Genomic DNA, 16,657 nt, shown 5'->3' with positions numbered 1-16,657 from the left:
CAAAAATTAACTCAAAATGGATCAAAGACCTAAAGATAAGAGCTAAAAGTATAAAACACTTCAAAAAAAGCACAGTGAAAAGTTTCATGATGCTGGATTCAGCAATGATTTCCTGAATATTACACCAAAAGCATAAACAATCAAAGAAAAAAAAGAAATTGAACCACATCAAATTAAAATCTGTGCATTGAAGGACACAATCAATGCAGGAAAAAAAACACATAATGAGAGAAAATATTTTCAAATCATATATCTGATGAGGGATTAATATCCAGAATATTAATAAAGAATCCTACCATTTGACAATGAAAAACACCAATTTAAAAATAGGCAAAGGACTAGAATAGGCATTTCTCCAAAGATACACAAACAGCCCGATACGAAAATATACTCAATATCAAAAGTCAAAACTACAATGAGACACCACCTCACACCCATTAGGAGGGCTATTATCCAAAAAACACAAAAACAAAAACAGAGAGACAACAATGGGTGTTGGTGAGAATGTGGAGAAACTGGAACCCTTGAGCATGACTGTTGGTAACGTGAAGTAGGTCAAGTGTTGTAAAAAATAGTATGGCAGTTGTAGCTGCACCATTTTAAGCACAATTACCATAGGATCCAACAACTCCACTTCTAAGTGTATACACGAAAGAACTGAAAGCAGGGGCTCAGTTACTTGCACACCAATATTCAAAGCAGTATTATTCACAGGAGCTAAAATGTGGGGACAATCCAAATATCCAACAACAGATGAATGGGTAAACAAAATGTGGTGTGTGTGTGTGTGTATATATATGTGTATATATATATATGTATATATGTATGTATATATATATATATATGGAATATTATTTAGCCCTACAAGGAATGGAATTCTGACACATGCTACAACATGATATAAACCTTAAAAACATTATGCAAAGTGAAATAAGCCAGACACAAAAGAACAAATATCGTTATGATTTCACTTATATGAGGTACCTAGAACAGGCAAATTCATCGAGCTTCAAGGTGGGAGAAATGGGGAGTTATTGTTTAATGGGTACAGAATTTCTGTTTTGGATGATTAAAACATTCTGGAAATATACAGTGATGATGGTTGCACAACAATGTGAATGTATTTAATGCCAGTGAATTATACATTTTTTTTTTTTAACATTTATTCATTTTTGAGAGACACAGAGACAGGGAGTGAGCATGGGAGGGGCAGAGAGAGGGAGACAAAATCTGAAACAGGCTCCAGGCTCCGAGCTGTCAGCACAGAGCCCGACGTGGGGCTCAAACCCACAAACTGTGAGATCATGACCTGAGCTGAAGTCAGACACTTAACCGACTGAGCCACCCAGGTGCCCCAGAATTACACATTTTAAAAATAGAGGCACCTGGGTGGCTCAGTTAGTTAAACCTCCAACTTCAGCTCACGTCACAATCTCATGGTTTGTGGGTTCAAGCCCCACCCCACGGTCGGCTCTGTGCTGACAGCTCGGGGCCTAGAGCCTGCTTCGGGGGGGGGGGGGGGGGGTGTGGGTGTGTGTGTGTGTCTCTCTCTCTCTCTCTCTCTGCCCTCCCCTGTTTGCACTCTCTCTCAAAAATAAACAAATAAAAAGGGTCAAAGTAGGGGGCACCTGGGTGAGTTTGAGCCCTGCAACGGGCTTTGTGCTGTCAGCAGGCTCTGTACAGAGCCTGCTTGGGATTCTCTCTCCCTCTCTCTCTCTCTCTGGCACTCCCCTACTTATATTCTCTCTCAAAATACATAAACTTAAAAAAACCTTTTTTTAACTTCTGTTTATCAAAATATACCATTAAGAAAATGAATAGGCATGTCACACATTAGGACAAAATATTCACAACACACATATTTGAAATCAGACTTGTATTCAAAATATAGAAAATAGAAAATATATTACAATTTAATAAAAAGAGGGGCACCTGGGTGACTCAGTCAGTTGAGCGTCTGACTCTTGATTTTGCTCAGGTCATGATCCTAGGGTTATGGGATTGAGTCCCATGTCAGCCTCCATGCTGAGCATGGAGCCTGCTTGGGATTCTCTCTCTTTCCCCAGCTTGTGCTCTCACAAAAAAAAAAAAAAAAAAAAAAAAAACCCAACTTTTTTAAAAAAGTTTATTTATTTACTTTGAGAAAGTGAGGAAAGGGATAAGAAAGAGGGGGAGAGAGAATCCCAAGCAGGCTCCACACTGAGAGTGTGTCTTGATCCCACAAACCATGAGATCATGAGTCACATGTTCAACAGCGAATAAACACATGAAAAGAGGTTCAACGTCATTAGTCACCACAGAAATACAAATCCAAACCACAATGAGATATCACTTCACAGAATTATTATCAAGAATAAAAAATAAAACGTTAAAAAAAAAAAAAAAGAAACTGAAAACCAACCCCCCTCCCCCAAAAAAGACAAGAAATAACAAGTGCTAGAGAGGATGTGGAGTAGAGAACCCTTGTGCAGTGATGGTAGGAATGTTAATTGGTACAGCCACTATGGAACACAGTATAGCATTTTCTCAGAAAATTAAAGATATCAAACTACCACGGTCCAGCAATTCTTCCAGGTATTTATCAAAAGAAAACAAAAACACTAATTTGCAAAGACATATGTCCCCCTAGATTCATCACACCATTATTTATAATAGCCAAAATGTGGAAGCAATCTGAATGTTCAACAGATGAATGGACAAATAAAATGTATATATACAATGGATTATTACTTGGCCACAAAAAAGAATGAAATCTTATTATTTCCAACAATACGGATGGATCTAGAGGATATTATGCTATGTGAAATAAGTCAAAATAAGAAAGAAAAAGACAAAAACACTTATATGTAGAATCTAAAACACAAAACAAATTAACAAATAAAACAAAACAGAAACAGACTTACAGAGAACCAACTGATGGTTGCCAGGAGGGAAAGAGTGGAGGGGGAATGGACAAAATAGGTGAAGGAGATTAAGTGGTGCAAGTGGTACAATCCTCCAGTTAAATAAATGAGAGACGGGAATGTAACATATAGCACAGGGAATACAGTTAACAATATCGTAACAACTTTATATGGTAACAGATGGTAACTAGACTTATTGTAGTTACCATTTCATATATGTATATAAATGCTGAATCACTATGTTGTACACCTGAAACTAACACAGGTACTTAATTAACTATACACACACACACACACACACACACACATAAACAAAAATAGAACCCCCCACCAGAATAGCTAAAATGAAAAAGACTAACAATACCAAATGTTGGCAAAGATGTAGAACAATCAGAATTCTCACACTCTGCTACGGGGAGTATAAACTCATATAAGCACTTGAGAAAACTGTATGGCATTATTAAAAAGTACTCATCTAACCTATGACCTACAATTTCCACTCTTGGGTATTTATCTAAGAAAGGTGAAAACATTTGTCCACCAAAATCGCTGTACAAGAATGTTTTAGCAGCTTTATTCAGAATAGCCCCAAACTGGAAATAAAGTGTCCATTAACAGAAGAATGAATTTGGTATGCCCATACAATGGAATACTATTCAGCAATAAAGAGGAACAAACTAACACCACATGAGAGAATCTCAAAAATGTTATGGTAAGGAAAAAAGACAAATAAAACAAAAAACAGACACATAAGTGTGTATGTATATATGATTCCACTTACACTAAGTTCTAGAACGGGCAAAATCAGCCTAAGATAAAAATCAGAAGAATGGTTACTTCCAGGTTGACTAGGTAGGGGCACAAAGAAATTTCCTGAGGTTAATTTTTTTTTTTTAATCTTAATAGGAATGTAGGCTATATGAAGATATGCATTTGTCAAAAATACACATAAGATCTGCATTTCAATTATGGAATTATCCATCAATCTTTAAAAAAAAAAAAAAGCAAACTGATTCATTGTAGGACTGCTTAAACACTGCACTATTGGGAGCACTGCAGAGTCCAGTTCCGCCATGCGTCCACACACATTCATAGCAGATGGGAGCACGGTTCAGCAAATAGAAATGTTACAAAGCCCTGGCGTTGCTGACTCTAGACCAGTTCCCGGACCTGTTTCCTCATGTATAACATGCCGAAGCTTAGTATCTTCTCCACCGTGGTGCCTAGCATTACCATCAAGATGAAAGCGCTGATGTGGCAGTACTGTGCAAAGTTAAAACACTGCAGGATGGTGGGCAAATGGGTAAAGACTTTCTATCCTTCTGTGATTCTCCAGGGCCACCTATACCTTCAAACTTCCATGGGAGACAGGATTATACCCTTAGAAATGACACCAACACCTGTTTGGCCCTGTGAGAAAGCACTTCTACTGATTCACTGTTACTATACAACTCTCCAACTTACCTCAAAAAATTTTTCTCCAAGTTTTCCCTTAGAAAACTGAGTCAACTGTCAACTTTAAATTATTACCAATAACAAGAAGGGGGCAGAAATCAAAAAAAGGCTTAAAACAAACAAACAACAACAACAACAAAAAAAACCAGCATTCAGATCATGCATCTAAAGAATTCATGAACTGGCAAAAAAGTTTTATTACCAGAAATTTCCAAAGCATGTTGCATATTTGCTTTCTAGCCATCTCCTGTTTCCAAACAGGGAGTTTCACAAGGCAACAACCATGATGGCTTTTCACAAACAGAAGCAAATAGAGTTACTCCTGCCTCCAGGGACCGGGCACGGTTGCGCCCTATCAGGTTCCACTATCATATTCAGGCTCCCATGGGCAGGGCAACACCAACCAGGTTCCCACTGGCCACCCTAGGGACAGGGCATGGGAGTAGGACAAGGGTCCCCAAGGTCCCCCGCGTCCCAGAGAGCCCTGGAACAAGCACACCAATCCTAGTTACCAATGTTTGGGAATCGACAAGTGATACTAAGAGCCATTCAGTCCTTCAATCTCTGGTCTTCCTTGATAACTACAGTGGTATCAGCAAAAAACACTGGGTTTGCTTACCTCTCATTGGACCGTATCATGTAGTCAGTAAATTCATGGTCTCCCTTGATTACCTCCAAGGGGACCACAAGGTTGACATCAGAATCAGTGTTCCGCAGCTGGTTGAGTTTAATATTGACTGAGAAGAGGTAATCGCGCACGTCATCTATGCCCACCTTCAGGCCCTTGCACACCACATACCTGGCAGAAGATACCCTGTCACTCCACTGAGCAAGGGCTTCTCCCCCACATTCCTCCTCCCCAAACTCCTTGCTGAGTCATAAAGCTAAAGAATCTTAAGTCTGTGCACAAAGAACAGTACCAATTCTGTGCTGCAAAAGTTCAATTTGATTCCTTCCTTTTTATGTTGGGCTATATTTCTACTCTCTGTGGCAGTGGTTCCCAACTGCCTGGTGTCAGGCTGGCTGTATCACTGTCACTAGGGAGTCTGTTAAATTACAGACCTTGTCAATCAGACTCCCCAGGAACAGGGCCCAGAAATCTGTGTTTTTAACAAGCCACCTAGCAATTCAGACTGGCCACATCTTCTCTCACGTCATGCATGAGCACTGTGTCCCAACTAGGATGCCAATAGTGCCTCTGGTTGGTGGCCCTCCTGCCCTGGCCCAGCCCATAGGTGCCCTTTTCACTTTCTCTTTCCCGGACCAAGCCAAGGATCCCCAACCTAAGTGTGAGGAATAAGGCTTGTGGAGAAGGAGGCAGAAGTTGCACTGACACACCACAGAACCAGTAAGATCCAAATCTTGACTCCTCTTGGCTCTAATCACTTCCTTAAAATCAGGGTTTTAATGTAGCTTGAGTACAAGCTTGAGTAGTTACGCCAGAGAGCTGCACTTTTCTGTTCTAACATTTAGTCAACTAGTCTGATTAGAATGGAGAGGAAGGCTTTACCTCTCGGAGTTGGCAGGACGGCTGGTAATCGGCTTAAAGAGACACACTCGTTCAAAGCAGCAGTACAGCAGGTAGATGAGCCCCACGCTGAACGGTGTGAACAGGTCAAAGGTTTTACAGATGAAGTGGCCTCCTAGATTAGAGTGAAGACACCAACAGCCGTCAGTGGGCTCTTACCCAGTGGTAAGGTAGTCTGAAGGAGTAAATGTGACAAAGCCAGGGACCCAGCGCTCGGGTCCATTAAAAGAGGCAATTTAAGGGGTAGTCTCAGTTTTAGAGGGGACTCTGGGGGATTCTATTGCACTAACTTCCCTAAATTCCTCATTTAGCCAACTGACACCTGATTTAAGCAGGTTTTTTTTTTTTTTTCTTACTCCGAAACCCCATACATGCTCGTGTCCAAACAGGGCCTCTAGCGGACCCCAGGCCGGGGAGACACCTGAGGAAGCGTTACCTGTTCGGACAACAGACAGCGCCATGAGGAACTGACAGAGCAGCAGCTGCTTGCTGAGGATCTCTTGCAGGTTCTCCTGTCCCTCCACTGAGAAACCCTGAAATGAGAGTATAAGAATCGGGAGTAGGAAAGAGTAGTGATGAGGACCTCGCTCATCCCTACTACATCTTCATTAAGATTTCCTGAAGCGTTTCCATTGATTTCCACCATCAGACTGATAAAAAATACAGCTCAGCGTTTAAATTATTTTGCACAGTCATATGGCTCCTCGCAGACGGAGCCAGTACCAGGACCCAGGCCTGACTCCTAGCACAGGGCCACTCTTCTGCTCCATCACTCCCAGGAGATACAACCAAGACTACTTTTCCAAGGAGATGGTCCAGAAAATTTTAAAACCCATTTGGGAACCCAGGGGAAGAGTAAGGCAGGGCAGAGGCAAAATACTGGCTGGTCACAGGCCAACTACAAGATAGGAAACAGAATGCCCTGGTCAGTCCAAGACCCTGAGAGTGGTGTGAATACTCTGCCTGGGCTTAGCCACTGTTCAGGCCCCAGGATGGTGATAGGTGAAAAGTTAACACAACTGACAGTCACAGTAATCTCGTTCTCTGCTAACCAAAACCCTCTTCCTGTCTCAAGACCTTGGAGCCTCTCCCTCTAGCTGGCAGGGTCTCTGGCCAGGGTGTTTGTTCAAAGAATGTGCCTTGCCACCCCTGGAGTGGTCTCCCTCTCTGTGAGATACCAGCAGGGAGCAGAGAGCCAAGCTCACACAGAAGTAAAGGAGGCTAGGAGTTGGAGGAGGGGGGAGAGGAGAGTTGTTTAATGACTACAGAGTTTCAATTTCACAAAAAGGAAAAAAGCATGGAAATCTGTTTCACAAAAATTTGAACATACTCAACACTACTGAATTTAAAAATGGTTGCAATGGGGGGGGGGGGGGTTGCCTGGGTGGCTCAGTCAGTTGAGAGTCCAACTCTTGATTTTGGCTCAGATCATGATCCCAGGGTCGTGGGATCAGGCCCTGCATTGTGTTCCACGCTGAACATGGAGCCTGCTTGGGATATATTCATATTCATTCATTCTCATTCTCTCTCTCTCTCTCTCTCTCTCTCTCTCTCTCTCTCTCTCCCCCCCCCCCCCCCGGCCCTCTGCCCTGTTTGCACTCTCTCTCAAATAAAAAAATTAAAATTAGGGGCGCCTGGGTGGCGCAGTCGGTTAAGCGTCCGACTTCAGCCAGGTCACGATCTCGCGGTCCGTGAGTTCGAGCCCCGCGTCGGGCTCTGGGCTGATGACTCAGAGCCTGGAGCCTGCTTCCGATTCTGTGTCTCCCTCTCTCTCTGCCCCTCCCCCGTTCATGCTCTGTCTCTCTCTGTCCCAAAAATAAATAAACGTTGAAAAAAAAAAAAAATTAAAATTAAAAACAACTTAAAAAAATTTTTTAATGGCTGAGATGGTAAATTGTATGTGTGGTGTTGTTGTTGTTTTAACAATAACTTTCTTAAAATGTAAAGGACGCTGATGACTGTTAAGCTGGCACCAGCCAGGCCAGGTCTCCCTGCCTCAGTCCTACAAAGGTAATAGCTAAATGACTCAGAATCAGAAATTGTTTAACAATGTCCTCCAGATTTGTAGATGTTTCTCAAAATGCATGCTTGTTCACAGGGTCAATTAAATAAATAAATAAATATCCCAAGTCATCAGGCTCCAATGCCTAAACAGAAAGACAATCCTTGAGTTTGTGCTCTAGCTGCCACAATGCAACAACAGCCCCCCAAGCACTATCAGGCCCCCACATCTGCTCAGCTGGAGCAGCCCCTCCCTCTTCTCCCCCAAGCCTATCTGCTGTTCCCTGCCATGCACGGTGCTGTGGAAAGCCAAGGCATATTGAGAGCCTATGCTGACATCCTACACACTCCTTCACCTTTCCACATCGTTACTGCTTGAGAGGCCACCCAAGGAGCTCTAGAGGCTCTTCTCAATTCTAGCCATGTGACCCTGGAGCAACTGCCACATTCTGTCTTTCCTCTTAGTGAGTGGTGGCTTCCTCCAAAAAAGACTACCTGCAGCATCAGATTTCCAGGTGAGAAAGCTACAGTGGGCTCCCCTCTGTGCCTCAAGCAGCTGCCCGAAGAACAAGGTTCCTTGAATATTCACTTCAGCCCAATCACTGACAGGGCTTCCGGTGGATTCCCCTCAGCCACTGCCTTTGGTTATGTGGTCATCTTCAGCCCATCCAGAGGCTTAGGTATGGTCATGTAAGGACAGCCTCTACCAGGAGCCACACCCAGGTGACCAACGATGGAAATGTTCTTTCCAGTCAGTTTTGCGTAATCCATCTTAGTCATGGTTCTCCCCTACCATTTCTCACAGCCAACCGAGGCCCTTCGAAGAAGTGAGCTCAGAAGGTCCACTTGCTCTAAGCAAAGGTGTCCACAAAATCACAGCATTGACAAAGTTATCATTGAAAATATGTGCAGAAAGAATAAAAAAATGCATCATATATCCCTACTATCTGAATAGTGAACTACCATTTTCTAGGGCAGCCAAAAGGACCAAATAAAATAAAACAAAACAAAAGCAACTCTCAAGCTTCTAACATGATAAATCCCTAAAGCATCGCTCTATGGAGAACAGATCACCTACCCCATCAGCCATCAGAAAGTGGACACCCTTGCGATCTGTGTTATCCAGGACAAAATTCCGAAAAGCAGTGATGTTCTCTGGGCGGGTAATATCCCCATCTCCATCGATGCCACCCTCACCTGGCAGGACACAAGATTCACATTTAGCTCATCTGCCCTGTGGATCCCAGGAGCCGGGATACAAGCTCTCTGGGACGTGAACACAGGTTCTCCTCAAAGACCCGGAGAAAAGGCCCTGTGAGGAGCAACTCAATGCAGAATCCATCCTGCAAGGCTGCCTTACAGTGATGGACCAAGAGGCAAAAACAGGGCCTGTTGTGATAAAGCAGAATTCAAAAAGAGTTGTCCAGCCAAGAGTCATCAATTGAAGTAGAGGGCCTTCCTCTTCAAGACTCAAGTTGTGTTTAAAGCACCTATATTTAGGAACCAACATCCACTTTTAAATAAGAACTGTTAAGAAAGAACTTGGGACTTTCTGCCAAATCACAACAATCAAGAAAGAGTGGAGGGGACTGCTGTGGGGCTGCTGAGCTGTCCGTTATCCAGTGAATTCCACACCCCGTGCACAGGCTGGAGATGGGCATGGAGTTTGTATTTGTTAATAACCCTGTCATTTCTCAGTTGGAGATCAGGCAGTTTCATTATCTCCTGTCACCACAAGAGAACAAAAGGAGAATTAATATGGTTTTGATGAGAGTTTGCCTAGTGGAGTGTTTAACCTATATCCTACAGGCCTGGGGTAAAAAGGGAAGGTCTAGAGGGAACGGAGATCTTCAGGACAAGGACTGGAAACCCCAGGCTGAGAGACCTAGGAAAGAAAGCATGCCAAGTAGATAATAACTGCATCTGACCTAAAGTCCCCACAGAGGACTCTCTCAAAGCCCGTCACCCTCCTCCATGTTCCTACCATAGTAGGGTTCGAAGAGCTCACTGGAGGCCGAGTAGAAGTCCTCCAGCTTGAAGTCATTTGGGCCCTTCAGAGTCATTCCAAAGCCCTTCGCATGCCACTTCTTCCTCCACAGCACATACTCAGAGAAACCGCCTGGGCCTGCGCAGACGTCAGCAAAGTACAGAAGCTCAGCTTCCCGGTCCTTTACCAGTGGTTTCTGCAAAGGTAAGTGGAGGACAGGGGAGGAAGGGAAAAAGTCTGGCTCAACGGGCAACAGGAAGGAGAATGCAGGGAGGTAAAACGAGCCTTTCAGCAAGCGGAGTGCAGAACTCCCGCCAGGGCCACGACACCCAGGATATGTATCCTCTGTGATCATCACCCCCTGGAGTTGCCCATCCGTGCTTCAAAATACCCCTAATGCCTTTCAACTACATGGCCTGGCTCAGACTCCTAATAAAAACATCTTAATGGGAATCTGAGTATTCGTTTTTATTTCTGAGTCCTTTCCTTACCATATCCTGACTCTAAGAGTCCCATTGAGCAGAATAGATGCTGTATCCCCCACTTACAGACAGGGAAAAAAGACACCAAGACACAAAGCAACCTGTTCATAGCCTGTGTGCAACAAAGCTCAATCAGAATCCAGTTGGCCTGACTGCTGGACTCCGGTCTTCCTATCCAAAGTCTGAGAGGCTCAGGGTTCCTGGGTGGCTTAGTCAGTTGAGTGTCCGACTTCAGCTCAGGTCATGATCTCACAGTTTGTGAGTTCGAGCCCCATGTCGGGTTCTGTGCTGACAGCTCAGAGCCTGAAGCCTGCTTCAGATTGTGTCTCCCTCTCTCTTTGCCTCTCTCTCTCTCTCTCTCAACAATAAATAAAAAACATTAAGAGAACAAACAAAAACAAAGTCTGAGAGGCTCTAACATGTCTCCCTCCTGGTCACAGGGCCTACCTTTCCAAACCATAGCCTTTGCTTCCCTTCTCCCCTTCCTTCTTGGTTCTCCCTATTTTTTTCCAATTAACTTTTTATCTTGGAATAATTTTAGATTTACAAAAAAGTTGCAAAGACAGAGTTCTCATATACTCTTCATCCAGATTCCAATTTTGTTAGCATCTTACAAAATCTGTCAAAATTAAGAAACCAACACTGGTACACTGCTATTAACTAAATTCAACTTGATTCATATTTCACTAGAGTCCTTGTTTTGTTCCAAGATCCAGTCCAATATATCACAGTGCTCTGAGTCTCCTCCTTTTACGCACTCCCTTCTCCTGCCTTTGCCCCTCTGCTAGCCAGAAGTACGGGGCAGTGCAGAGCTGGAGGCTGACAAGGCAGAGGGGGAAGGAGACACTGGCGTGGAGCTTCCAGGCAGCCCCCAGGGTACCCGCCCACACCTTAGGAATAACTAAATTACAACAAGTATTTGAATTTTTACTGGATTATAGTTTTTTAACCCTCCAGTAGCTTTTAACCCTTAATCTGAAATTTATGCTGAACCAGCACTGGCCCATATTGTGTTTATCTTTTACACACCTGGCCCTAGAGGGTGAATTCTACTTGTTCCGACCTGGCTCCAAGGCAGAGGGATATACCACCTGCACACTGGTGACAACAAGAGGTTGAGCTCTAGAGCAGGTAACTAGAGGACCCTGAGGAACATCCAGCTAGAAGGAGCTTAGGCAGCTCAGCCTTCCCTCTCCATAGGTTTGTCTTGGCTGAGTACTTATCCAGAGTTCCGTAACTGCTAGATAAAGATCAGAAAGCTTTCAGGGAAAGAGCTGTAAGAAAGAAATGGAAAATACTAATGTTCACAATCTAGTCACTTTCTGGGTGAAAAGGGCCTAGCCTCTGATGATAGCTATCCTGCTTAACCAAAACAGTTGAAGAAGTCTCTGGACTTTAGCTAAAAATAAACTTCATCATCCTAAGACAAGCCCACCCAGGCATGCTGAGATGTATCAGTTCTTCTCTTCTTTCCCACCAATCTGCCTCAGTATTCTTCCTTTCTGAGCCATCAATTATTCATATTTTTGGATTATATTCACTTGCACACATACAAAAAAGGCCTAATGGCATTTGCTGAGAACATTATGTAGCATTTTCTAGGCAGCCCAGTGGTAATGAGGCAGGGGTCACAAGTTTAAGGCCTGCACACACTGGGAAGAGGAAAAACAATGTTTCTCATCACTGGCTATGCCCTAACCCCAGGCTCTAGGCTCTCCAGGTGAGCCACTGGCCCAAAGGAAGACCAGGCAGAGGAAGGAAAATGAATCAGTCAAAGAATCTCACCTCCAAAAAGAGCACTTAAGTATGATCTCCATCTGTGATTTCAAGACCTCACAGGTCATGGCCAGAAGGTCTTTTCATAGAAAGGACAGCTGGAGTTCTCACCTCTGCCACTTACTGGCTGCGCAGTTAAGGGCAAGCATAAGATTTATGCCTCTAAGCTCACATTCCCTCAACTGTAAACTGGATTAATGTAACTAATTTCTCAAGGCTGTTGTAGGATTAAAGTATCATATGTCAAAGATCTTATAAACTGTAAATACTAAATGTAAGATGACACAACATTCAACTGATCAACTTCCTTGGAGTCAAAACTCTTGTCTTTTCCCATCTTTTTCCTTTTCTAATGCCTAGGTGCAGTACTCCACACTCAGTAGGCACTTTATAAGTGCTATCTAATTTCCTCTAAGATAGCACTGAAACTTAAAGATCTACATTCAATTTTTGTCTCCTGAGGCTACAACAACGTTTACTACCTCAGCAATACCCCCAGGCACACAGAGCCTGCACATAATGTGCTAGCATATACCCAAAGAATCTTAAACTCTCTTCTTTCCCTTATCTCTTCCAATTCATATTTACAATTTGTTTCCCTACCTAGTCTCTTTTCCTCCTTTTACCACAACCCACAGAACCAGAAACCCAGTAAAAAAAGTCACAGTCCCCTCTGCTTCCCACCTTCAACCTCCTCACACCACATCTAAGCTTCAAGTTCTCCATGCTCTTATTCTAAAGTTTGTGTGATCCAGAGCCACTGAGATTCTAGCAAACCCAGTGTGTGTCTGGACCTTCAGCCACTCCCATCTCTGCTGGGGATTGCTCTGGAGTGTCTCTGCTCGCCTGAAAAACACACCAAGACTACTGGCTTGGCTATCACTCTGGTCCTCAGGGAAAACAGAGATGAAAAGAGAGAAGAAAACACTAAGGGCTGGAGAGAAATCCCTTTTTATAGCAGAGTGGAGAGAAACATCTCAGAAAGGGCAATTCTCCGTGGCCACTAACAATCAATTCAGGTCAAGAAGCTGCCTGAAGCGTTACAAACACAGTTGCCTTTTCCTATGTAACTAACATCTCCACCCTTGACCTGAATGGTACAACCCTGGCGCCTACTTCATTTCCTGACAGCAAAAGACAATAACCAGATACCAGCTGCTGGAGGCGTTTACATTCAAAGCCCAAAATGATGCTGTGACTTCCCATCAGCTTGACAGAGCTCCTCTGCCAGGCAGGGGTTTAAAGGAATCATTTGGAACTCAGAAAATTAAACCAACATTATATCAACCTAATTTTCTCAAGATGCTAATTCCAAGAGCCCTTTTGTGCTGCCTGCTGGTCCTGGCAAACAGGGAGGGAGACCTGGGAGAGAGAAATGACTACAGGCTGGAGGGGTCTACATGCCAGTTTTGCCAGCACTGAGGGAAGCAGTAAGGGAGGTGGAGCTGAAACACTAAAAAACTTGGAAGATAAGTTCCTTTAGCAGGTGGATAATCATGGGGCCTATTGGAAGGGCAGAGTGTGAAGCAGAAACAGGTCTGGGAACAGCTGGCTGCTGACCCTTCACTGTCAAAGAGAACTAACTTTCTAGGACCGGGCAAAAATGCTTTGAAACCCTAAAGGGAATGCCAGAATGAAATTTCCTTTTTTCTTTCTCTATAATTATTGTGTGTCTGGGTTCAGATAAATGAGATGTAGCAGAGTAGAAAATCATTCTGCTCTACCACTCCTTGAGAAGGGCCAAAATCTAATAATTATATGATCCCACGCAAAGCTGGTTCAGAAAGGCAGAAAGGGAAAGTGGCCACATCTGAAATCACAGATCTTAGATCTGGAACAATCTTAAGGGCCTTTGGTCCAACCCTCTGGCAGGTTAGTAGGACTAGTTCCAGAGATGAGGCAGCCGAGCCCCAAAGAAGGGATGAACTTAAGTGACACTACTTGCGATGGACGTTCTGTACTTCCTGCCCCCCGCGACCCCTCACTGAGAAACACAGCCTAGATTTTCAGACGTGATACTGATTTTAATAGACCAGTGAAAGGACCCAGATGCCCACATTTCATTCAACACTCACATCACATTTGCCAGAGCACTCCTTCTCATACCAGCAACAGCACTCAAGTCAGACGATATCACAAATTTGAATTTGGAAAATAAGCTCACTGTAAGGACTACATACTCACCCTTACCACTCCACCTCATCCATGGTAGGAAGGCAGCAGTCTAAAGCTCCCTGGCCAGCAGCTGCCCTCCACACACCAATGAGCCAGAAAGGCTTTACAAGCATCTCAACCCTGCACCCTTACCAGTTCTCAAATCCACCAGAACATCCGGAACCTAAGCGCCGTGGGGAAAGGGATCACACCTATCTCATTTAAAATTATATTCCTGGTACCTGGCACATAGTAGGATAAATACGTGTTTACCGGATGCAGGAGGAGGGGCCCACGCCCTATCTCATAGCCTCACATCCCTGCTCCCTAGGCCTGTAGGTAGCACAACTGCAGACTTGGCCCAGAATGTCCTTTGCCACTGCTACAAGCCCTGCCCTCCTCCACTTGGGGTGGGCAGGAGGATCTGCAGAGTTGGGGGCTGGAACTCTGGGCCTCAAGCCCTAGACACAACTGCCTTGTGGAGCATCCCTGGGACCAGAGGAAGCACTGAGGGACCTAATTTGAGGAGCTCCAAGCAAAATCTATCTCTACCACATAGCAGGAATACTCTCCTAGCATTGCACGAATGGCAATTTCTGGGCCGCTGAAGCTTAAGCTATAAATTCACACACAGAATCTTGTTCTCACCCCACAAGAGTCCCGCGGATTTGTAACATGCGATAAAACACAAAGTCCATGTTAGCCATCTTCATTGCCGCCCTGCAACAAAGACAGAAAAGTGCAACTCAGTACAGCAGATGTATGGAAAGCTGAGGCTCAGGTGAAATGTGCAACAGTACATATCAGGGAAGGGGAGGGGAACGTCCGCAAACCTGTTTAGGAAGAAGACTCCACGGATCATTTCGTAGGGATTAGCCCGGGTCCGAGCTCGCCGCATCTCCCTCCCATCCAGGACATCAAACACACTCTGCCCGGAGACAATCAGAACCTCGAGGTGAGCATCACCCTCCAGGATGGGACTGGGGACTCAAGTGCTAGAGGAGCCCAACTCAGCCCCTCTGAGGAGGTAGAATACTGCTGCATCTCAGCTCTAAAACGGCCGGTTGTGTGACCCCAGACAAGTTGCTCAATCACTCTGACCCTCAACTATCTCACCTATTAAGTGGAAAAGAGAAAATGTAAGCGTGTCCCTGCACGGTAAGTGGTTAATAAATGGCACCTGTGGCTATGCAGAAAGCCACCTGTTGGCATCACAAATCCTTAGAGCAAATCTGTTTCTCCACTCCAACAGCAACTTTCCAGGGACCAGAATTCTGATGTTGAGCTCACTCAGAGAGGGCAAACAAACCAAGACCAGTGGTTTTCTGATGGCACCTAATGCACAACGGAGACCCCTTCTTCCTTCTCCCAATTTTTTTCCCTGGGGAACAAAAAGCCTCATTGCACCTGAGTTCCAGTCACCTTAAGGATATTCCCAACCCTCTGCCGGCAAAACACATAAGTTCAGTGAGGCTGGTCTGAGGTATCACTTCTTCTCCAACCCATTTCTTCCTCAGAGGTTCCCTGGCTCATTCTGCCCCAGGCAATGTACTTCCTGACACAAAATCACTCCCAAAGTATCAAGGAGAGACTAACATTCACGCCAGGCGTGTCATGAGCTTCACGTGGATTATTTCATTTAATTCTCATAACAATCCTGGAAAGTATTCTCTCCCCAATTTATAGATGAGGAAACTCAAACTCAGAGCAGCTAAAGCAACGGGCCCAAGGTCACACAACAAAAAAAACCCTGAAAAGCAAGGATCTGAATTCAGGTCTGATGGTAAAGAACGGACCCACTGAGTTGTTAAGTGAATCCTTTCCTGGCTACTGACCACAGGGACAGCCCACTACTGCAGGGAACCAGGAAAAAGGATACTATCTCAGAGAAATGTAGCAAGACACACATCTGATCTCCAGGAAAAACCTCAGCTAAACTTCAGCCCCACAACCAAATTCAAAAGAACTGGAAGAGCCCAGAACATCCCCTCACAAAAGGTTTTCAACCCCAGCTCTAGCCACAGGCCTTACCTTACACTGCAACACACTGTGAAGCAGCTCTTCCCCACAAAACTCTGTCTCATCTTCAATAATCATCTTTCTCTACAGAAAGAAGAAAACAATCAATAACGACCACGTGTGACTGCATTTAGGGGAATGAATGGAGAAACGAGGGTTCCAAGTGAGTAGAGCAAGAAGGGGCTTGAGTGCCTGCCAAGGAACATCAATTCCCTGGGGGGGAGGGAAAGAGAAAACCTTAAATCCCTCTGGCTACACTCCAGATGGCTGTGAGATGAAGCAGCCCCCTGGGTGCTCTGACTAGAGCACACATATGGATATAAGACTCATGAACGCTGAGGCTGAGAAAACG

At 44.4% G+C, this 16,657-nt stretch overlaps 1 protein-coding gene across 1 annotated transcript in view; it reads right to left on the bottom strand.

The window, feature by feature from the left end:
- CMTR1 (cap methyltransferase 1) overlaps positions 1-16,657 on the bottom strand; it is a 50,331-nt gene that overhangs the window by 16,242 nt on the left and 17,432 nt on the right. The window contains 9 exon segments of the mRNA XM_030315412.1: positions 4,978-5,157; positions 5,869-6,001; positions 6,323-6,419; positions 8,966-9,084; positions 9,872-10,070; positions 14,935-14,960; positions 14,963-15,006; positions 15,120-15,214; positions 16,318-16,389. Coding sequence (XP_030171272.1) covers positions 4,978-5,157; positions 5,869-6,001; positions 6,323-6,419; positions 8,966-9,084; positions 9,872-10,070; positions 14,935-14,960; positions 14,963-15,006; positions 15,120-15,214; positions 16,318-16,389 — 965 coding nt within the window.

The sequence above is a fragment of the Lynx canadensis genome, chromosome B2 (genome assembly GCF_007474595.2).
Source record: "Lynx canadensis isolate LIC74 chromosome B2, mLynCan4.pri.v2, whole genome shotgun sequence".
Lineage (NCBI taxonomy): Eukaryota > Metazoa > Chordata > Mammalia > Carnivora > Felidae > Lynx > Lynx canadensis.
This window is presented reverse-complemented; position numbering and strand designations above follow the sequence as displayed.